Below are 23946 nucleotides of genomic sequence, written 5' to 3'. Positions count from 1 at the left end.
AATACTTCTTTATATGTAACTGGTCCCAGCACTTGGGGGTTACCTGGAGCTGTGTGTGGCTCTGCTTTGTCCCAGCTTGGGAGGTAAAACTTCATGAGCTGGAGCCAAACTGGCAGATGGAAACTCCTCGCCCTAAAACACACGGCTGATTGACTCTGTCTGAAGGCGTCTGCGTGTTTGAGCACTTCTGAAAGCCGCATCACTCCTCAGGGTGTCTGGGTAGAGCCGAGAGCCTTCCTGCAGCAGCAAGGGAGTCTGCCCTGGTTTCACTCTGTGTCGGAAAGCTGCACGCTGACCGCTGCATCACTGACCGCTGCATTGCTGCAGTGCCTTTTGGGTCATCTCTGTTTGCCGAGTGTGATCTGCTCCCGCCGTGTTTCCTGCGGCTAACGCACGAGTGCAGCGCTGGCGTCGCTCACCATGGGCTCTGCTGCAGACCTGGTGTGGGTGAGAGGCTCGGGATGGAGCCCACAGCAGCTCGTGGCCTCCTCCAGCACTGACGACTGCGGTGTCTCCCCTCAGGAAGGTATCCCCGTCTGCACCACGTGTGCAGCCTTGCATCCCGTACTACTGCAGGTTAATGTGTTTCAGGGGGCTTGTGGCTTTGGTCACGACGTGCGACTCTGAAACACAGCCGTGCCTGTGCTGCTGGTAGTGGCTGTGCTACATCTCAGGAGAAAAAGAGAAGAAAAGCTGATCCTTCAGGGAACTGTTTGGCTATGTAGGCTGAGGTACCTGATGTGGAAATGAGCCCTCAGGCCATCGCCAAGGACTTCTGAATGAGGTAATCTCTATGAGCTATCTGAATGCAAAACCACTCGGAGCTCTGACTCCTGGGTGCAACGTGGGCTGTGCTTTTTCTGAGTCACCAAAATTACTGGTATTGCTCCTAGTTCTTGGCTGTCTCCCATGCAGACCTTGGCCAGGTCCCACCCAGCTTTGCTCTTCTAGAAGAGTTGCACAGTGTAGATACTGTGTGGTAGCGCATAAGAGCAGACATAAAAGCCATTAAGCTTTTTTTTTTGTGCAAGGAATATGGCTTGGTGCTCTTGGGATCTTGCTGGCCTTATCATGCTACTGATACTAACATTGTCTTTTTGCAGTCAGCGCTTTTCCTGCTATTTCTTTGTTGAAATGCATAAGAAAATATGCCTTGGAAAATATTTTACATCTGAATCTAGTTAATACAGCACCTTGGAGAGAAGGTGTCTGATGCAACAGAGTACAAATGAAGCCTCATTAAGCAGGAATTCAGTGATTCTGCTGAATGTCCCAGCAATTAAATTTCATCTCGATTCATATGCAGGTCAGGAGAGTTTGGAAGGAGAATAGAGGAAGCAAAGAACTGTGGCTCCATACTATGCAAATTAGTGTTAACATGGCATTTCATTTATTGTTAATGCATTGTTACACTGCTACTCATTGAAAAGAAACTGTGTGACAACTGCTAAGACTGATGACCCGCTTGCTTATTTTTCCATCTGCGTTGGCAGCGTTGCCTCTGAAAAGACCAGTGCCAAGATAAATCTTTTAAGGGGAAGATGAGGAAGTTTTTCTTCCCACAGAGAGAAGTGCAGTTGGATGCTGACTAAATGTTAAGACCTGTCCTTCAGGCTGCACTAAGCTGTAGCATTGCCGCTTTCTCTCCTTTGGGGTGAGATGTGGCAGGGCCCATGTCCCTGCTACTGGAAGGAACCTTTGCTTGGGCTCAAGCACCAGGTCCTTTTGGAGCAGGAGGAACAAGTCTTCAGTCTCTACTGTTGCAAAGGCCTGAGCTCTTGTGTCATGTAACATAGCAAGGGGTTCAGGGATGCTGACGTGCTTTGCAGCTCCATCAACACTTTCACACCTCTGCTCCCATGGGACAGCTCCCTGCTGGCGCTGACTGAGCTGAGGAGCTGGGGCTGCTGTCCTGTTTTTGGAGGGCTGAAGTGCCAATTCCCCATTTTCTCTCTATATCCAAAGGTCTACAGCAGGATATGTTTCCTTTCTTCTGTTTTTGATTAACGTGGTCTTATGTGATGGAGCTCTTTTAATCTAAACTGCCTAGCCGTAGTGAGGAAGGAGGGTGGATACTGGCTGTCTGCTAATACAGACCCATCGCTATTTTAATTCTTGGCGATATTAATAAAATATAAAGAAGAAACAGTTTTTCTGCTGAAGAGGAGAGATCGTGAACAGGCCCTGCCAGGGCAGCACTGGTGCTGATATTGAGGTGTCAAGTGCAGCTGCCACGTACTCACTGTACATTGGAGTGGTTTAATGACCTTAAAACTGGGAACCAGTCCTATCACTGAAGAACTTAGACACTTACTTTCCCTCCAGTTTTTTAGCTGTAAACAGCTTGCTATCATTCCGGCACGTAGATCACTAAAAGCTGAGAAGGTGGGAGCTATTAGGCATTTTGTTTCCCCCCAGTTGCGTGGTGCTGCTCCTGGTCTCCGTTTCTGCATGGTTCCTCCATTCACATGTGGAGGAACCAGCTGAGCTTCTTTTACTGGTGTCCTAAGGCTGTTTGATATCTGCTAGCTACATTGCTATGAAAGATTTGAGGGGGAAGAAAAAAAGTAAAGCCAGTTAGGAGCATCCCTAAATGGGGGTGTGTGTTTTGCCCAGAAAAAGTGCTTGTTCTGTACAATACAGCCACAGAGGTAGAGATAAATGGGTAAGTATGCTCTGTCTAGCTGAAAGTGATGGGCCCGCTTTCAGATGCTGTGCGTACAGCTTCCAGACCTCTGCTCCTTTTGGAGCAAGTCATAGACTCCTGCCTTGCCCTGGCGTGGCTGGTGGTTGCCGGTAGATCATTAACCTCCTGCTGCATTGCTTATTGCTGTGTCTTGTCAAGCTCATCTCCATTTGGCTCAAAAAAAAACAACATTGGAAAGCTGTAATTTACTTTTGTTGGGATGATCTCTGCTAACAAGGTCCCTGAATGAGCTCTTTTGTATCATCAGAGCTGGCCGGGGAATAAAGGATCTTGTACTTTGCTGCAGCCTGTTTGTCTTATCAGCACTGGAGTCCCCAACCCTGTAGGGTCCTACTCTGATTACCCACATCCATAAATCCAGAGCTTGGGGTAAATTGTGGGATTTCTCCTAACGTTCAGTGACTAAGAAAAAAAAAAAGGCATAGCATATATTAAGGGAGAAAGACATGTTCCATGCTGCTCTGAGGACCAAATCTGTATGGCCTCAGCTAGGGCAATGGGGCTGGGGCTGCTCTTTGTATAACCTGAAGTACGACTGAAGGATCCATAAATGCGATTGCTCCTCAGAGTTCAGAGCATCTTTCTCCCTCCCGTGCAGACTGAGCCTTACAAGTCCTTTTACCAGGGTTTTGGACCTGTTTTCACAACTTCAGATCACTGACTGAGGTCTTAGCTACAAGGGTGCAGTAAGGAGGAGCTGCCTGGAGGAGGCAGGTTAACCATTGAGGTTAAACCCAGAAATGCTGGAAAACGCTTTGAAGTGGTGTGAGACCATGCCTTGGTGGGGGCAGGGATTGCAGGCATGATTCTGGTGATGGTGCCTGTTATGGCTCCTGACTCCTATTTGCAATGCCTGTTTTACCCAGAGGTATGGATGTTCTCTGGCAGATGGTGTCAGAAAGCACAGACTTTACGGTTGACTCAGAAAAGCCCCAGTAGCAAGACAGACCATGGGGGAAGGAAGGCCAGGAAAAGGATGAGATATGTGCATGAAGTCACCATTGAGACCATGGTGATGAATGTTTTTGTGGATCTGAAAGGATGTTGTACCTAAAATTGTTAAAAGAAGCCCCTGTGACTACTTGAAAATGGCAGCATGCTCTTTTCATTTGGGTTTTGGGTTAGAATTTTTTAATTCCCAAATCTGTGTAGCTATTTCTCTTCTGTGACAGTCCCTCTCATATAGTCCAGTCCCTTAAATTTGTTCTTGTTAGTAATGATGCTGGTACATCCCACCTCATTTGTTAGCCCAGTGACTTGACCCTTGAATTTTACTAATGGACACGTTCTCATGCATTTATTCCTCTTGCTCCACAGAAGAGTTTTTGCCAGGAACACACACGGAGAAACCAAGTGTAAAGCATCGGTGTACATGTATTTGCAAGGTGAACATACAGACCCTTAAAGTTCAGAGGACTGCTGTGGTTTGTCATCTGGCTGAGACCAGCCAGTGATGTTTTTCAAGGGAGTTAAATGTAGTTCACTGTTCATTTTGGTGGGGTGTGGTGACCTGTTTCCATATGAAGTTGAGACAAGATGTTTTCTCTCCTCCATTTAGCTAAAAATCTTCTAGGTAACTCGGCTATTAGTGCCTTGCAGAAGGAAAGGGCTGAGCCATCATAGGTTATAATTTCTTGCCAGGGGTCCGATTGAGAAGACTGATTTGGAGAGAAAGGGCCAGTGCTGTCCCAGACACAGACTCACCAACTTGTTGGTAGATTTAACAGGTGAAAATTCAAGTGCCAGGGCTTGCATCTACATGGAATAGGGAAGGAAATGTCCCCTGCTGTTAGGAGGGAGGGACATCTGCTGAGGTGGGCCAAGGGACATTGGGAACAGGCCAAAAGTGTCATTTTTTAAACACTGGAACTTCCAGTTACTACAGTTTTGAGCTTTGTTTCTTTCCTGAACTAAAACTCTATTACTTTGGTGTGCATTTCAGCCCAGTTAAGGATGCTGGCTTACAGGCGAAATGCGTAATCGGGGAACACCGAAGCGCTGGTGTCACATGGAGAAGGGGTCACTGCAGATCTTCCTTCTTCCCATTAATCACAGCTCTGAGAGGCATCCTGCATTGCCCACCGCTCCCCCGCAGTGCTGTCAGGCGGTGACAGATGAGGGTGTCTCTTTCTGAAATGGTTAAGCATAAAAACATACAGCAACCATTTTGTTGTGCTCGGGTAGTGGAGGGAATGGATGGGGCTCTTGGAAGTACCTCTAGCAGCGCTCTCCGTCTCGGTGCTCTGCATGTGTGCGTGCAGCAAGGGCTCTAATTGCCTACTGGATGGGTCAATTTGTCTTTCAGTGTTCATTACCTGTAATAAATTAATGTTTAGGACTGGCTGGTGGAATTTGCACTTAAAGGAAAGAATAATCAAGGACTTCTTCCTCTGGCTCCATTATTAAACTGTTTAAATACCCTTTTCTTTAAAGATTTTTTTTTTTTTTTTAAAGTCCATTCTCCCTTTCCCCTAAAAATATATCAATAAAATAGTGATTTTTCATTTTGGGTCTGTATGTGAAAAACAAGGCATCTGCTCAGAGCAAAGATGAGCCCTGCTTCAGGCCTCAGGCTGGCATGCAGTTGTCTGGGGTTTCTAAATGAGCACAACTACGTAAAATTGGAGCAGATGAAATGGAGCAAATGTGCAGCCAGTGGATAGCTGGGTAATCAGCTGTAAAGTTTTTTCCACCCAGAGAGTGATGGGTCTTCCTCTTGTCCCTCCTCCTCCTCCCTGTCTGCTGCAACCAAAAATCAATCAAGGAGGGATGTAGGCTCTCCAAACCTCGATTTTGTGCAGAGATGGGGTGGAGTTCCCAGTAAAAACTGGCTTTCCCAGTAAGATATCTGGAAGCACTGGGTCTGCTGTGCCAGAAACAAGCCTTGACAGGGTGGATGAGCAGGAAGAGGGGTCCCCAGGCCCAGGCAGACCCCTGATGGGCAGGTGTGTATTTTTAAATGGAAGAAGTAGGATGGGGAGAAGGAGATGGCAACATAAAATTTTAAATTAAGATCTGAGTTTAAAAGAAATAGAATGCATCTGCGTCAGTGTCTTCTGAACCTTCTCTAACCCAAAGCAATTTCTGTTGCTATTAATATGATTTTTATATGCGGTTAGAACTTTGGTATTTCTCTGTGCACTGTAAGTGCGTGTGGTTGGGTGTTTTTCCTCATCATTTTCCTGTGGCCGACTGTTCATTACGTTCACTCAGCTGTCTTCAGAGAGTCTCCTGAGACTTCCTAATGCGGAATGATGTAAGATCCTCTCCATGTTCTCTTGGGCTCAGAGCATGTTCAACACTAAATGGTCCATTTCAGGATCTTGCAGTGTTCCACAGTCCTGTGACTTCTGACGAGGATGCTTTTGGATGTGGATAAATAAGTGAAGGTTTAAATTGCAGGAACAAATATCAGTCGAGCAGTGGACTAAATCATTGCTATTCTGAATAGCCTGTGAGCTTCCCTCTGCTGTCCTCCCTGTCTTGTTTGCATAAAAGTGTGTTCTGTAAATCTCATCCCAACCAATTTAGGCTGTGTAAGGTTTGCAGCTTCACTCCTGCCGAGGTTCTGGGAGGGTTTGTAAGTTAGCTCTGGGGAAAGATGTATTAAGTTCAAGAGCAGGACAGTATGTGTCAGGTACAAGAAATGATAAACCCAAGCGCTAGTACACGTGTGTGCATGTAAAGGTGGTTACTCCTTCCTTACAACAAATTAATTTTGCTCAAATGTCAGCCTGTTCCTGAGAAGAGTAAATACCCTTTTCTCTAGACTGGTGGCCTGTTGACTGGTATTGCCTTTTTAGTTGTGTGGATGAGAGCCAAGAGCCTGTGTGGATGGATGTTTCCAGTGGGGACCACCCAGAAGCTGTTCTAGCCACGCACTGTCCTCAGCCTGTGCTGTCTTTTGGCTCAGCATTTTATGCTGAAGTGGGGCGGGGAGGCCAAGAAAGTGTACCCTACACCCTCTTTACTCCTAGGATGGTAACAGGAGATATGCCAAGAAAGGAGAACTGAGATTTTTTTTTTTTTCTTTTTCCCTGTGGAAAGATTTTTTTAACACCCTGCCCAGGCCCCCCAGATTAACTTCTTTTTCCAGTAGGCACAGTGTGCAGATAAAAACCAGACATTCTTGGGTGAGGCTTGTATGTAGTTGATATTGCCAGAGCATTTTTGGACAGCTGCTAATTCCAAGCACACAAAGCATAAAGTTAACGGCAAGAGGTACAGGAGGATGCACAGACTGTTCATGAAAAATCAAAGCTCTACATACTGTTCCTCAGGTTTGTTAAGCCATAGTTCAGGTTGATGCCTCATGCTCTTCTATGGCACCTGTATATTTTGGTGTTGTAACATATCTTTTTGGGCTGCCTAATTTTGTTGGTGTGTGTGGTATACCCTTTTCCTTCCCCATTAGAAACCCAAGCTGTTCACTTCAACTGGTTTTAATATAGTGCCACCTGAAACACGAAGAAAGTGTTGTGTTTATGGGTTTTGGCCAGAAACAATAAACATCTTTATCCTCTCCAGGCTTCTGGCACACTGGGCTCTTGCCAACCAGCTCAACAAATGCCACGAGCAGTTCTGGGTTTGAAGTGCTAAAATGCCTCTTCTTTTTCCACCAGTAGCAGAGGAACGGGGAAGCTCCATCCAGTTCTTGCCCACAAAAAGAAGCAGCTTCAACTATGTAGTAGACCTGCCCCCTCATATCCTTTCTCAATGCAGCAGATATTCTGCAAAGAATTTTATGGTGGTATAAAACATAAATGATTGCTTTTAGCTTTTCTTTAAAACATCCTATGGGAGATGTCTATTTCATGGCATCTAAAGCAATGGGCTATTCTCAAATTAGCAGCTGCTTGTTGTATTTGTGGTGCAACTGGAGACGTTTTTTTTCCTTTAAGATGAGATTTCTCTGCAGCAAAAGCATTAATAGCTATGTGAAAAGATTTCTAATTACAAATTTTGGCTCAATTACTAATTAAGTCTATTGTCAGACTGAACAACTTCTTAAAAACAAATTATGGACCAAAATATCTCTTTTGTAAGTAGGTTTTTCTCACTTAGTAATTTTATTGCTTTTGTATAAGTTGTCTGCACATGAAACAGCTGAGTTCAAACCAAAGTAGAGATGTTGCTGCATTTCAATCCAAGCAAGAACTCTGACGTTAGGCTGAAACCCAGTTCTTCTTCTCCACATGGGCCACACAGAGTTAGGGTCCCCAGGTCTGCAAAATTTTCTGCTGGCCCATCCAGATGTGTTCAGGCCCTTTTGACTTATCCTGATTTGTTTCCTATGGACACAAGACCTAACCTTGCTGCCTCTCCACGAGCATCCTTCTGAATTTGTAACCTCTTGACCACTTTCAGCCAAATCCAGTAGGAGTCTCAAACACAACGGGTCCCTCCTACAAAAATGTAGATGGTTTGAGTGCCTTTGTGCCTCAAAGCATGCTTGTCTTACTCTCTCTTCACCATTTGGGTAAAATCTTGCCATTATAGATGATACCAGTTCCCAAGGGAATACAGCGACTATGGAGAAAACTGCCTTTTGGATGTAAGCCGTGGGCTGGTTGGTACAAACAAGGTTCGTGTCTCACAGCTTGACTGGAACGTGGACCTGCACAGTGCTGCATGCGGGATGCGAGCCCTGCGCACACCCTTGCTGCCTCCCCTGCCATGTACCCCAGGGCCAGGACGGTAGCATAACCCTCAGGCTCTGAATCTCCGACACGTGTCAGCCTATTTTGTTTTTCATAACAAAGGAAGCAGAGACTCTTTTATTACAACAATTTCTTTCTGGTCCAGTACCCTATCTCCACCCACAGCAGAGAACCAGCTGTTTTGAGGTAAGCCATGAAGCATCCTGTCCCGGAGGGCAGGATTCCCTGTGCCCCAGCTGGTGACCAGCATTGGCCCCAAAACCTCCCCTCACTGCAGCCCATTGCTTGCCCAGATCCTAGCAGAGGGCTTGCATGCCTTTTGCCAGTCACAGTTCCTCTGCCCTTCCTAAGAAAGGGTTAAATGGAGTTTTCAGAAGACGCTGTAGGCAGGACATAAGACTGCAGCTTCCTACTCCTGTAAGCTGTGTGTGTGTTTGGGAGGCAGTGTAGTGCTTTGACAGCAGCTTGACATTGCCTTGAAAGGTGCTGGAGGCTCTGAGAGCACTTGCCAAGAGGGGGTGGGGGAGAGGAAAGTGTGTCAGGCAGTGCTGCAGTCGCAGCCTCTTCTTGCGCTCAGCCCCGCTGCTGCTGCTGCAACTTGGAGGGTTTTGGAGGTTGGTGGAGGCTCCGCTGCCGGCCAACTTCTGCAGCTGGCTCCAAGCACGGCGCGGTGCCTCCGCCGCAGCACCGCCTGCCCGCCTTTCCTTTTATTTATTCCATTTTTGTTTGTTGTTTTTTTTTTTTTCTTCCCCCTGCCTGAAATCCCCACGAAAGCCACGGCAGGGTTCAGGCAGATGAGGGCCAGCCCATCTCAACGGGATGATGTCCGCTCCCGGCTGGTGGGGTGCGAGGTGGGACACCGCTGGGAATGAAGCTCGACATTCGCTGCATCTGCCGGAGAGTTGGGGCTCGGCGGCCGCCTCCCCTTCAACCAGCTGGTCCGTTTAATCACCGCGCTTCCAACTTTTGCTTTGTGATGTCTGATGGCCAGTCGAGACGAGCGAACTAGCACAGGATTTTTAGGACCTGCTAAAAAACCCCTATACCCTTCATTTTCCTATTCCTGCAGGGGACTGGCGAGTCGCACTTCAAACAGCCATGTAAAGACATTTCTTGCTAAACGATTGCCACATTTTTGAGTCCTTGCAAACTGGAGTGCCCGGGACGATTGCTTTTTATTTTCGTGCCGTGAAGTGAGGAGCAGCGTGCGTGTTGCAGCCCCGCTCGGCTGTGGGAGGCAGCCTGAGCTGGCTGGGAAGTGATTCCAGTGCAGGCAGGGAGAGAGAAAAGAGCGGCTGTTGCAATTAGTTGAATGATTTGATAGATCACAGCAGACATGCTTTGTGGACTGAAAAAGGATTTGCAGTCAGACTTTGGTGAGTGAGCCTGTCTGTATTTTTTTTCCCCTCTCCTCCACTAGTTTACTTTGGTTTACTCTAATTTCCTTTAACCACCTTAAATACCATTAACAATTTCACGTGCTACTTTGAAGGGGGTTTTACAAATCCAAACCGTTGCATACAAACTGTGACTTAATTGCTTTGATTTGCAAAATCTCTCTCTGCTTCTCCGGAAAGAATTTCCCTGTGACCACTGAAGAGTACCCTTCAGGCTGCCCCCTCCTTCTCCTTCTCCAGCTGGAAGACTGGCAGACACAGGGGCTGTTCTTAAGGCACCCCAGATATTGCAGAGCCTTCACAGCTGTTTTTAAATCTAAATGTAGCTCTATTATTTTTTCAAGATCAGCGTGTGAATGGGCTGAGCACTCAGCAATGGTGGATAGAGGGCCAGTGGGGGAAGATGGGGGTAAGGGACTCTGCTGAACATGGTGGGATCACTGCCACCTCCCCCACCTCCAGTGTAATCTGCTGCTACCTTGTCTAATAAATATTTCAGCTCCTTCTAGAAACCTGCTGTTTCAATGAGATGCCAGCCCCTGTTTTAAAAACCTGAGGTGAGCAATTCACTATTACCGTGCAGTATAAAAGATCTGTTTCATTTCTGCAAACGAGTGGGTAGGTGAGTGTAGAAGGGCACCTTTAGAAAAGGCACAGTCACCAAAGCCTGGCCCCGGTCCTTGCAGGATGGACAGGCTCTGATATTTCTAACTGGGTACAATATTCGGGTACTTTGTTGCATGCTGTAGCTCTGCTCGTTGCAGCTAAATATACTGCATGGAGCTTGCTCTGCTGCTCTGATGCAAGCGTTTCCCTTCTGAAAGCAAAGGCATTGGAGTTGGAAGTACAGAGGTAATCTATGGTTTCAGAATCATTTCACATTGCCTGAAGTGATGTAGTGGGACTGACTTTGTTCTCTTCTTGGCCCTAAGATGCCCTAAAGCATGAACCTAACTTTAGAAAATTGTTTTCCTCCCTAAATCTGAGAGGTAAAATAAACCAGGTGTAGCCTGGCTGTGTTGCCTAATCCCACGGATGGTGACTAGATGCAATGTCCCCTTACTGTAGGAGCACAGCAAGGAGTGGTTTGGGGGCTGAGACTTATTTTGAAGCTGCCTGAGACATGGCGATGAGTCCTGGTAGGCAGAGAGAGTCTGGGCGTGTGATTTAACAGGGCAGGAATGCAGCCGTTCCATGAAAAGATCAAAAGACGACTTGGCAGGAGCTCCCATCGCTCTTGGGGCTGAGCCATAAGCTGGGCCCCTAGCTCAGAGGTGGCTGACACTGACTGTGCTGGAGGAGTCTCCTGGATGCCACCAGCCACAGGGGGGATCATTCATCCAGTTCCTCAAACACGTCACCAGAGGCATCTGGTGCTTCATTCATGCAGATCCCAATGATTGTTGTGTTGCTGCAAATGGTGATGTTGTCTGGATGTTGAAATGAGAAATATTCCTGATCTCAGCCCCAGACCTTTCTTGGAGCACCTTGGGTCAATGTGGTGTGTAGCTCTGTCACGTACAAGGGAATGGTGCAGTCATTGAGCTGGTAAGGAAGCCTTCTTCACCCTGGTATCAGATCCTTACATCTTGTGCTGGTGGTGCTCCTGAGGCCCAAGCCCATGCTTTCATTACCCACTAGGTACTGGTTTCCTCAGCATCCCACAGATGAGGCCATCCTTTGCACCAACCACAGAGCAAAGACAGAGAGAGGGGTGGGCGACCATCTCATTTCATGCCTGCCAGCCCTTTTCTTCTTAGTTATTTTAGTGCACTGAGAAGAGGTTTGAGGGGGATCAATTACAATGCATTGGGTTTGCTTGTGCTGAGGCTCAGCGAAGTGCTCTTTTGCTCACTCAGCTGGGTTCTTAATGTGTTTTTTTCTCTTGTCAACCTGACTTTTTCATGAGACTCATCTCCTCATCTGGAAATCATCTGAGATGGAAGCCATAAAGTGAATTGCTATAATATCACTCATTTTAGCATTTTAAGTGTGATGGGCAAAACCAGAAACCAGATGGATTGTTTCAAAGAGGGCATCCAAATGTTTCAAAAGTGCTTCCTGGGCTCACCACCATTAGGGTCTTGGTGATTCCTTTCCTCTCTTCCAGCTACTCTCAAAAGTCTTCTGATGGGACATTTTAATAATACAGAGCTTTTGTTTGTCCTTTGTCACGAAAGGGTCAGAAAATGCAAACTAGTGGTGATGTTTTATGGAAGGGTGGGGGAAGCGTTTATATTCTGGTTAGAGTAAGCTTCTGTGTGGTTCTGCTGACACCAGTGTGATAGGGTGTTTCCACAAGAGACCTTGCAGCCTTGCAACTGGAGGACTTCCCTGAAATGCTTTATGGCCTTTCTGAAGTCCAGGAAGACCCTATATGTTTTGCTTTAGCAAACTCCATGTTCAGTAAGTCCTTACTGCAGGATCACTGCAGGAGTGGGCAGAACGACAGAACTCATTGAATCTCCTTCGTGCTGCTCCAAGTGACCAGCTGAGGATCCCATCGCAAACCAGCCCAAGTTAAATGGTTAATTGACTACACCACAGGCAACTTCAGAAGACCCTTTGTATTTCACATGTAGGCATTTGGGTGACTTCATTATTTTTTATTTTTTAAAATATGGTCTGTATAGAAGGCACAGGAAAAATAAAGACAGTAGATGAGGATGTTCAGTGCTTTTCTGTTCAGGTTTGTTGTTTGGTTTTAGGGTTTTTTTGTTGCTATTAGAAGACATGCTTTTAGTGTGAGATGGACACTGCAGACCAAGGAGAGCAGTGTGAACTTCCTGTGCCTTCTTCCTGACCAACAAGATGCTCCCTTTATTTGCAGGGTGGGAATGGCCAGGAAAAAAGACTTGTTAATAGATCTCTGCCCCTTCCTGCTTGTTAGTTTTCAGGGGATCAGCTCCCCCGTTCTGTGCTGTGCTCTCTCTGCGATAGCCCCAGATGCTCACAGCTTGCCAAATAGGCAAGGGGAGAAATAGAGAAAAAAATGTCTGAAAGGGAGAGAAAATTAATGTGAGGAGGTAGAATGAGACAGGAGGAAATCTTCATAGATAAATCTCCTAGGAAGAAAGATTTTATCTTTCTTATTGAAGAATTTATCACAATAGTGCTATTTAATATAACTCCTGCTCATCAAGCTGCTTACATCACTTGTCAGCCTTGCCTCAGTGGCAGCAAAATGAAAAATTAAGAGAAAAGTAACTGCGTTGTGCATACCAAGACAGACGTCTCTGGGTCTGGAGCTGAATCACAGCGAACTTAATTTCCTTGAGCCAAAACTGGGCAGAGAGAGTTTGCCCGGGCCATTCCTCTGCCCTAAGCTAGTGTCGTCCATACCTATGGTATTGTCCGTCCACCTTGCGTTTGAACATATCTGTGCTGCAAACACCACGTCAGCTCAAATTCATTCACTAGACTTAAGGAAAAGCTTTCTGTGACTGCAATTTTGGTGCCATTGCTTCCTGTCCTAGCACAGATGACAGATTACTCCTTCCCTCTGTGCATCACTCTTCTGGATGTCTGAAGTCAGCAATAACTTTCTCTCTCTTCCCTCTCTTCTCTTTAGCATAGACAACTCATTCTTCCTCCCAGTCTCAGAAGTCATGGTCTTCTAGATGTCTGACCAGACTGCACTGATTCAATCTGAATGAACTCCAGCTGGACCACATGTTTCTTGAACTGTGCTACCCAAACCTGGGCACTGCACTCAAGCTGAGGCTTTGATTGGTGCTGAGTAAAGCTAAAGGATGATTTTGCAGATCTTGCAGACCATGCCCATTTTTATACGAACTGGGGTGTTAGCTTTTCTTGCATATGACATGACACTGTGGAATTACTTTTGGTTTGCAGTCTGTGGTATCTGAAGAGTCCTTCTGCAAGTGTCACTTAGACAGTTTTTCTCCATCCTTTATTCATTTGCTTATTCCTGTCCAGGTCTGGTAGCTTGCGTGCACCTCTACTGAACTGTATATTTGTTTTTTCAAACACGTATGAATCATTTTGGGTTCAAAATTTACTTCTCAGCCTGCTTCCGCTCCCTCATGGCTGGTGGCTGGCAGTAAACTTAATAAGAGCAATCTCTTTGCAATCATCTAGGTCATTTAATGAAAACCTGGAGTCTTACCAGACTGGGGATGGGCCGCCACAGAACTTCGTTTAATACATCCGTCCCTTCTGATTGTGAACAACTGATGAATTTTCTCAGTGTGTGGTTTTCCAATCAGTTTTGCATACACTTTGTAATCATCTGTATCCTGCTTCCCAAACATACTTACAAAAATAACATGTGAAACAGTGTCAGAATAATTTCTAAAATGGAGATAGAACAACTTGCGTTTTCCAACTATCCAGAAAAGCTGCTCTGTCATAGAAAGAAATTGAGTGGGCATGACTTATTTGTGGCAGATCTAGGTTTGTGGTTAGTCCTCCTCGTTTTCTTTTAGCAGCTCACACACAGATGGTCAGTTCCAGGAACTGAAAGAAGTGGTGATGGGTTAGTCATTTTCTTGCCCCCACTCTGATATCACTTCTGTTTGTTTTGGTTTGTTTTTTTCAAGCTTGAACATTGCATTTTGCTCTTCTGCAGTCTTGTGATGTCTTACCCATCCTTCATAAAGTCTTAAGGATACATGCTCATGGCTTTAGGACCTTGGTGGACAGGTCTCTAAAGTTTTGTTGACTATGTTAAGTATAAATGAGCTGATCTACACAGTGGAAGTGAGTTCTTGCACTTTTCTAGAGGTGACCAATTCCACTAAAATTGCTTTTTATAGAAGAAAAAAAGACTAAAGTAATTTCCTACAACTTTTCATGGCCTATAGAAATTAATTATCTGTTTATTCAGTTTTTAGCCCCCTGTGTGAAGGTTACAGAGGTTTTTCCTCTTAAAAGATTGTGCTCATGCACTTCTCATAGCGCACATTTGTTAGTAGAAGGATGCTTTTCAATGTAAAGGCCAGGCAGATTTAATAAAAATCTCAGTCCAAAGTGTCAGTTGAACAACTGCTACGTAGGTTTTCTCTCCAGCACTAACTGTTGGAGTCCAGTTTCCAGCCCAGACGTTTACCTCCTTGCCAACCTGCTGAAGAAAATCTCATTACTGCTGGAAGAGATGCACTCTGGCTTTGAGTGACCCATAGTAGGGGACTGAATTCCATGTGGTGTGTTAAGTCTTGCTTTTGGCTTTATGTTCAGGTTCGTTATTGTTTATAATGTTTGTTCTGTTTTGTTAATCTGTATGAGCCAAGGATAACCGCCCTGCCGAAGTGTCTGTATATGTTAGGGCATGTAGGATTTGATTTATTTTGAAAATGGACTGTTAAAAATGATACTTATATGTGGATGCCAGTGTTTATTACTTGTGATATTATCTACTTAACTCAAGGATGGAAATCATATGCAGTTTTACCCAGAAGGTCAGAAAAAGGTGTTGGGAGGGAAGGATGCCTATGCTTTTGTGTTTAGGCCTGTGTAGGTGTTGCAAACAAAAGAAACAATTAAAGCTAACAAGTAATAATAACGAGAAAGAGGTGTTGGCGCAGAACTGGAGGAGAAAAAGTAGAGCAAAAATAAATATTTAGCAACCTTCATCAATTGACAATTAAATGCTACGAGGCATAAGAACATTTAAGGCTCTTTTCAGCTGTCAGTTGAGCTACTGCATAATTTTTAGCGTGTGAGTAATCCCATCAGGGTAGGCACGGTCTTAAGCCTTGATAGGATGGGACCCCCAGGTCATTGTACGGCTGTCTATTCAAGGTGGCAGAATACTGTTTCAAGACAAGCGCGCTTACGTGGGAGTTAGGAAATTCTGGTTCTGTGACAGTCTGACTGCCAGCCTGCTTCTGATTTTTTTTTTAAATATTATTATTATTCTGTTCATAACAAAAAAAAATTACTATCCAAGCTTGATGTTCTCAGCTGCCAAATATATTAATCCATGGATTTATAAATCAGTCTAGTAACTTAAGAGAAGTGTAAAATCACAGAGGATGAAGAATTTCTCTCCTTCCATTCCCAACAATTGCCATTCCTGATTTTTTTATTTCAATGAAAGTATTTTTTTTTTCCTTTGACCGTGTGTTTTTGTTCAAGGATCTAATAATTACATGCTTGGAGATGATGGCTTTTCAAAAGCATCTTTCCCAGCAATTTTCAACTAGAGATGTGGATAAAAATATCTCCCCACTTTTTTATCAGAAATGTTTTCAGTAATGTGCAATTATGAGCTCTGCCTTCATTCAATTCATCCTGGAAGAATTTGCTTCACAGGGAAATTCATTTCCTAGCTGCTGTAGATGCCAGCATAGTTGGCAGCTGCAGGTTTTTGTGGGGAGGAGGGGAAAAAAAAAGGCCTAGAAATGAAAATTGCTGTGAAGTAAATTGGTCCTAACACCTGGAAACCATGAAAGGATGGAATATCATACTTTTTTGTTAAATTATTGTTAAACTGCTTTGCATGTCGGTCCCAAAATGGCCTTGTAAATTATTTAGTATAGCTGAGAGATGAAGAGATGATCCCATTTAATCATGCCTCACAAGTCATCTGTTTCTTATTGTGCAGGTTCATGAATTCATGTTAGAAAGGTGGAAGGAGTTGTGTTTTTTTTCCTAGCAGTACTCTAGCTTCCAATCTCAATGTATAACTAACACTCATGTGGTATATCCTAATGAAGCTGTAAGTTAGGAACTGGCTCAGGTTTGGGGAGAACAATGTTGGCGTTAAGGTGAGAGGGGCTGTGGAGCAGTTACAGAGAGAATAAATATGCTTTTGTCCTGGGAAGTAGGAACTTGTGCTGGTAAGAGTATCATCTGGCTCCCTGCTGCCCTGGTGTATGGATGAAAATGGGGTTTGCTGCATCCTTCTGCTTCATTGCATCCTCCTCTTTCCCAGAGGAGGGAGGCAGGTCCCTGATCTGGTGTCTGCTGCTGTTCTGGAGGTCGAGTGCCAAGTTGTTTGCAGCTATTGAGCAAACTGACCTGCTTGATATCCCAAATAACTTTTGCCTCCCAGCTTCTGCTCCCTCCTCTGAGCCCTCTCGGTGCCCCTGGAGCCCGCAGGTCCAGCACACCCATCCCCTGCCCTACGGGAGCTCTCAGCGTAGTGAGAGTGGGACGGCACAGCTCCAGTCAGCTGCTTTTCCCAGCCAAATAGCCGAGCTAAGTCATGGATCTGCTCCTCTGTCTTTGAGCAACCGTGTGCATGACCGTACAAACGATGAAGGTCTGAGTCAAACCTCTCACAGGTCCCCAGTCTTGCGCCGCCAGCCTCGGTGGAGTCATCCCAGCAATAAATCTGCTTCTCCACGAGGTCTCAGTGGAGATACCCTCCTTTCCTGCTGTCGGCACGAGGGCTGATCCATACAGGGTCATCACTGCCTTTGGGTTCAGCCTGAAATGTGAGGGACGTGGCTGGCTCCTGCCCCGGTGATTTATAGAGGATAATTTCTTTGTGGAATGCAGTGCCGTTTGGGTAGGATTAAACTCTTGGCATAAGATGAAGGTATGTGTTTTGCTAAAGGGTTTTTTTCAATAATGTAATGCATTTCTCGTATAACCTACTGTGTAAACAGATCGTGTTCCTTCCTGCCGGGAAACGCTGTGCTCTGTTGCTCATGCTGCAAAAGTACCTCAAACCTGCAGCCCAGCAGCCCCCGGGGTGTGTGGGGGCATCTCTGGGAGGATTCTTTGTGGGTTCATCCTAAGCTGACTCCTCTGCAGCATGCAATGAAGCCACATGTGGGTATCAAGTGTGTGTGTGGGTGTGAGGTAGGAATGGACTAGATGAGGTCCTGGGACAGAGCCACAGAGATATGCCTGAAATCCAGGGAAATCAGTGGGAAGATGCTTAGATACATATAGATCTGGATCAAACAGCCCAGGTGACTTGTAAACCTTGTACCTGTGGAGTTAAAATCAGGGTGAAGTTAGAAGAGCTCTAAGACAGACGGCATATCACTCGTTGCTTCGTATTTTACTTCAAAACCAGGCTTCACCCTGTGGTCCATTGCTCCCTCACCTGCCCTTGCTGTGTAGCACGTGGCTCTTTCCTTGCTGTTCCCCACTTCTTGCTGCTGTAGCCGGGCTGTGCAAGGTGGCCACTGCCATTGGGGTGGTGGCAAATGTCACCCAGGTCTAGGCTGGCTCCAGGGACAGTCCAGATAGCTGCTGTGATGTGTGAGGCTGGGCAAGAGGCACGAGACAACAGGGAGAAGTTTGTTATTAATAATAATAGCAGCTTAAAAAAAGAATCAAAGCAACTCCCCTTCCCCTTTGTGTTTCAATTTACCCCCTACCTTCCCACTCAAGCGAGCTTGGCAGAAGGACCCCATCACTTAGAGGGGGGATAAGCGTTCACCTTGCAGGGACTAGAAAACAAAACGTTTCGGAGGCTGCGGCAGAGGCGAGCGGAGCTCCGCTGGCTTTCTCTCCTTTCTAGAAGTCCCTTAATCATTCAGCAGCCGACTCAAGCAGTACCATGAGTTATAATAGGCAATTAGCTCCTAGCAGATTTATGTGACACCGCATTTTATAAGCAAACAATCGTGTGTTTAATCATTAAACGGATCTGCTGTATCTAACGCTCATGGAGCCGCTCTCTCCTCTGTCATCTCCCTGTGCACACACTCAGCACTCTTGCACCGGGAGAGACCCACAGACATTCATACTTGTGCAAACCTGGTGGAAATGTATGACTTGGCAGCTGCCTTTGGTTCTGGCAGGCAGCGGAAAGAAGTGAGTACTTGGCAATATCTGCTCTTGGAGACATCCAGACTCCATCTGGAGGTTAGCACAGTGGGAACAGGAGATGCCTGGTGTGGGGATGTTGCCCCCCAACCCAGAGGACCCTTGCTATGGGGAGGAGCTGGGTAGGTGCCTGCACAGCACCCTGCTGAGTGCACGCATCCAGTGATTGCAGCGTTCCGCAGACTGCTTGAGGTTTGGAAAGTAGTCAGTTTTAGTATTTGTAGTTAATTTTAGATATACCTGCACATACTGCTCTTCCTCACATCTATTACACACTTGACAGAACCTGCTGGTTTTAATTTTTATTAGCACAAGTGCCTTGTTGAATCAAAATTTAAGTGGGTATTTAGGAAGCATAATGTGAAGCATTACACTTAATGGTCTGTGTTCCTGAGTTGAGAAAGGTTGTCACATGAGTCTCCTCTCGTCCTGAGACTGAGGCCTTTAGCTACACCTGAATTTTCCCTGGGTTCATTGCTGCTTCCTATCCTCTGTAAGCTGTAAAACTCCCAGCTGCGTCTTTTCAGGTGCGTGTTGCATCTTTTCAGACGTATGCCCTTATTCAGGTATAAACATGCTGGGCCTGGGTTGCGGTGAAGGCGGCTCTGCGGGATGCAGGCGGGGCTCTGCTGCTGGGGGCTGCTCAGCCCGGCCCCAGGAGGGCTTCCTGCACCTCTGCCCTGTCTCAGCCAGGTTCAGCTTGAGCCCCTCGTTCAAAGCAGGAGCAAGTATCTGCATAGGGCAATGCAAAAATGACTTTTTCCCAGTCCTGGGCATGAGTCTGCCACGAGCCAGTCCCTCTGGCTCTTTGTGATGCTCAGGAGAGCTCAGGGTCTCACCAAATTGTGAACGCTGTTTTAACCAGCATCCCTGTTCCCCAGCCAGTGGCTCCTGCAGCTGGCACCCTGCTCCTGGCTAATCCTTTGGCTGGGATGATTTCGGATGTTAAACATATTAAAAAACCCAAAGGGAATGTGGGGCTTGAATTTTGCACAGACCAGGATTTCCACGTGAAAATCCCAACGCTGTCCCTGTTTGCTCGCAGGTACTCACAAGAGCGAGCATCTTTGTGAGCCTTTCAGGGGGTGGCAGAGTCCAGCTTGCAGCAATTTGTTCTGATTTTCACCAGGAGTTTCAATGCCTTTTGGGAATTCTTGTGCTGGCTGTAGTTGAGGCTGGGTTCTCCGCCTGCTTTGCTTCACCCGTGCAATGTGAAGCAATTGGAAACAGGCACAATGGATTGCATGAAGGCAGCTACACAAAACAGCTGGAGTGCATTAATAACTCTGCTGGAGCGAGGTCTTATCCATCTTTCATACTAAACAGATGTTTGCTTTCATCACAGTGGTGCTGTGCTGATCTTTGGACACCAGCCTGTTTGGAGGATGGGATGTCTGCAGAGCCTGCAGCCAAGGCAAAGCTTGATGGGAAGCAAGAAGTGGGGCAAAAACAGGAGCAGGGCTTGTTGGAAGCAAGATCTAATGGGCAATTCAGGCAGATTTTTAACAGCTGGTTTGATGGGGTCAGACCGCACCAGTTCCAGCATCAAATAACTTTGAAAATTTCTTATTTCATCTTGTTGTCCTGCTAAATCTGATATTTCCTGGCTCTTTGATTTATCTTCTTCTCCCTCCTTCCTTTCATTTTAAGCAAGGCTCATGCTTAAACTTTCTTTAGTCTTTTAACTATAAGCTTATGTCATCTCTGACACAGCTCCTGTGAATCCTTCTGACACAGTCGAGGATACAAGCAGCCCAGCCATGTGCACGGGCCATTGCATAATAGATGGTTTGTGTGTCAGAGTCTAAAATCTACATATGTTTAAATCAGTCATGAAGTAGGAACATCTGTATATATTCCTATATAATGGCTTTTACCATATGAATGAATAATCCAACTCCCACGATTTGGTATTTACTTTTTTGAAACATTGCTGCTTAGCTGAACACTGAGGGGAGAATCACATTTACGGGAATTAAGTCTTAGTGAGGTTTAGCAGAGCTTCGTGGATAAGCTGGAAACGAGTCTAAATGGGGTGCTGGAAATCTGTCTTTTAGAATAGTTAATGCTGTCTGGAACTTCTTCCTTATTTCTTGACTCCCACTGGTTTTTAAGCACTTTGCATCACAATGTAGTGCAAATCCAGGATAAAGCACCTGATTTGCAACCTACTGCATTGAGTGTCTTCTCATATGATGCCATCTTTCAGCAGTACTAGCTGTCTTTGCAGTCTTCCTAAAAGGGCTTCCCAAACCTTGGGGGCTGCACTGAGAGTTGGGGGCTCCAGGTGGGGGATTGCCCCATTGAAATGTCACTGGCAAACCTGACTGTGAGACATCTTGGTGCACTGGCTCATGGGATGATGGAAAAAGCTGGTAAAGATATAGCCTCCCTGCTTAAAAGAAGGCTGGGGACTTGCTACATCTGCTCTCTGCTGGGTCAGGCTGCTTTATTCTCTCGCCACAGCCAGCAAAGCCTCTGAGTCTTGTGCCAGCCCTGCCTTCGCCATGGCCAGGGCTGAGCACGCACCCAGCTGTAGGCTATGGTTAGCCGGGGTTGTCCTGGCTCACCAAACTGCTCTGATTTTTCATAGCTCCTTTTGAAGCTGTAGCCTGGTTGAGTTTATAAGATCAAGTGCAGTGGCAAATGAGGTCGTGGACAGCTTTGATATCTCCTTCTCATAGTTTATTTGACTTTTTTATGCTAGCGCTGATGGCATCCTTTAGGTTTTATATAAATCTGTTTTCTTGCTTCACTCCTTGATCTCTGGCTCATGCTTTTATTAAATGTTACTGCATTGAAGTGCATCTCTTCTCTTGCCTGCTTTGCCTGTGTTTTTTTTTGTTTTGTTGGTTTTGTTTTCTTGTGCTTTGCATGGATTTCCTTATTGCTCTTGGCATTAAGATTGATTCATACCATGCATGGACCTATATCAGTCTCAGCCACCTCTTGAACTGGCACAGCAAATCTCCCAGATTTGATTCCTCTTTTCATTTTCTGGGCCTTTTCCCTGAGCAAGAGCAGGCTTGTAACTGGGGCAGAGAGAGGGTGCCAACCTGGACAAACAGCGGGGTGACCTTCATTGCAGCAGCCCTGCTGGGGTCCCCTTGCCCACCCCTTGTTAAATCTTGCTGGTGCAGGGGTTGCCCATGTCAAACTGATGTTGCTGCTGGAGATCAGCAGGGAATCAGGATGTCATTCACTGTAAGAAGGGGTCTTCCCCAACTCCTCATCTAAGGAGTTATATTTTCTAGCAGGTTTCCTTAAGATTGGTTTGCCATTCTTAGTTCCTCTTCACGTAACATGTTGTAAGTTTAGCACAGGTACTAAAATTTTATGCATGCTCTTGGGAGCACTCAATTTACTTGTGTAACATGGGCTCTCTTGGTAGTGCTATAGGAGTAAAACAAAAAAACCCCATATTATAACTGTAGTGAGTCCCCCTTCAAAAAGGATTACCAGGCTGAACGTTGGCACAGTCTCTTGGTGCCACCTCGTCTTCCCTCTCTGCTGAATCCAGTGTGTTTTCTTCTGCTGTATCTGCTGCCTGTTACAAGAGGTTTGCTCTTGGCTATTTCCTTGTTGAACTGGGAGAAGTTATCCAGCTGTAGCAAAGCCCAGAAGAAAAAACTGTTGTCTCAACCCACTGATTTACAAACTCAAGGATATCCAATGATAGTTTTTGTTACTCTCACTTTTATTTCAAAACTCATGCTATGTCTCTTTACCTCCTCCGTGTATATGTTGGGGAGCGGGTTCCAGTTTTCCTCTTTGAAACTGAGCATCTTTTGACAGAAAAAGGTAGCGCAGAGAACCTGGGCACTCATTGCTTTTTGGCTCTGATGGAGAAATACTGATGTATCCTCCTGCTTCATGTGGGGGTGGGGTCTCATGCTTTGAGCTGGCCAGAATCACAGAAAAGAATTATTATGGACAAAAATGACCTTTTCACTGAACTGTGGTTTTTCTTTTCAGCCAGCTTCTGCCCAAATGGCATGTTCATCTATTTTATTTTATTTTTTTAGACTGGGTTGTTTTCAGCCCAAATGAGCCATTCACAATCTAGTCTCACCCCCTGCATAATACAGGTCAAGGAGCTTAGCCCAGTTACTGTGAATCATGCCCCGAATCCCCTGTCTAAGGGGTGCTGAATGATTTTTAGAAAGATGCCCATCCATCATGACAAGACATCAAGTAACACCAGGTACAGGAGGTTAATTCTTCTCATGGGGTGGAAAAGGGGACATACACACACACATACATGTTCCCACATATAGGATGAATCTCTACAGCTTTCCTTCTCAACTTCTGTCTCTCTGCTTCCCCATTAAAGAGTTATGTGCTCTCCTGCCACGCTCGTACACCAGATCAGATTGCCTTCTCCCCTTCTCTTCAGTACAGCACTACCTTGTGCTTCTGAAGCTCCCTCCTTCCCTCCCTGGGAAGTTAACAACCTCTTGCTTTGACAGTTCTTTTATAAGATCTTGGAGGATGGAAGACAACAGGTACCATTTTTAAAGGAAAGATCATAGGGACCAAAAGGGAGTTTGTAAAAGGCAAAATAGGTCAAAGAATTTACTATCACTGTCACTGCAGCAAATTGATCTCCATTTCAAAAGGTGGAAGTCCTGACTTCTGCCTATTCTGTCATCCCCAAGCTGTTGATTTGTGCCGCATATTCACACCCAGGCTGTGCATGAGGATGCTCAGTTCTTGGCACTGCCAATGGCTCCTGAGTCTTGCTTCCCATCTTCTCCCTGGACCTCTGTGAGTCCGAGCCCAGCATTAGGTAAGACAGAAAAAAAACAACACAAAATATTTTGTGATGTGGACATTGATAAATTTTTTTTTGGCTTTAACTATTGATAAGTCAAAAATAAAAGCTTTTGCCTGCTTGGGTGTACCTTTTGACAAACCTTCCCAGCTGGGAGGCAGCTTAGTGCCAAACCTTGTGCAGTGAAAGCAGTCATGATGGTTTTCATTAAAACAAAGCTTGTTTTTGCTTTTTGACTAACTGCAGGGTTTTAAACAAGCAGGTAATAGTGGCTACTAGGTTTAGGTGGCACTGGTTATTTAAGTGTTAAAGTCTAATAAACTGACAGTATTTAATTTCATTTGATTGAAAAGCCACAATAGAGCTGTCTCTTTTATTTGATTTCACTCCACAGTCACTTAGCATGGCCTTTATTGCTTGAAAGAAGGCAAGTCCCCAGGGTTTGGATTCAGCAGGCTGCGTTTCTTATCCATCTCCATATTCAAGAGAAAGTTTGGAAGCTTGCGTGGAGTTAATAGGGGGAATTGTATTCCCTTGCCAGCTAGAATTTACTGCTGCCTGCTGCATAGATTAATAAACCCAGTTGTATCTAGAGAGACATTCTTCCCTGGGAATGGCGTTAGACTTTATCTGTCATTTCTCACCATATTACAGTTG

General features: G+C 45.5%; 1 protein-coding gene across 2 annotated transcripts in view; it reads left to right on the top strand.

The window, feature by feature from the left end:
* The first annotated feature begins 8981 nt into the window (after positions 1-8981).
* GRIP2 (glutamate receptor interacting protein 2) overlaps positions 8982-23946 on the top strand; it is a 90310-nt gene continuing 75345 nt past the window's right edge. For both annotated transcript variants that reach the window (XM_068408445.1, XM_068408443.1), the window contains exon 1: positions 8982-9743. In XM_068408445.1, coding sequence (XP_068264546.1) covers positions 9704-9743 — 40 coding nt within the window. In that variant the 5' untranslated portion in view covers positions 8982-9703. The remainder of the gene's footprint in view (positions 9744-23946) is intronic.

Source organism: Nyctibius grandis, chromosome 10 (genome assembly GCF_013368605.1).
Source record: "Nyctibius grandis isolate bNycGra1 chromosome 10, bNycGra1.pri, whole genome shotgun sequence".
Lineage (NCBI taxonomy): Eukaryota > Metazoa > Chordata > Aves > Nyctibiiformes > Nyctibiidae > Nyctibius > Nyctibius grandis.
Note: the sequence above shows the minus strand (reverse complement) of the source record. Positions and strands in the feature narration are given on the sequence as shown.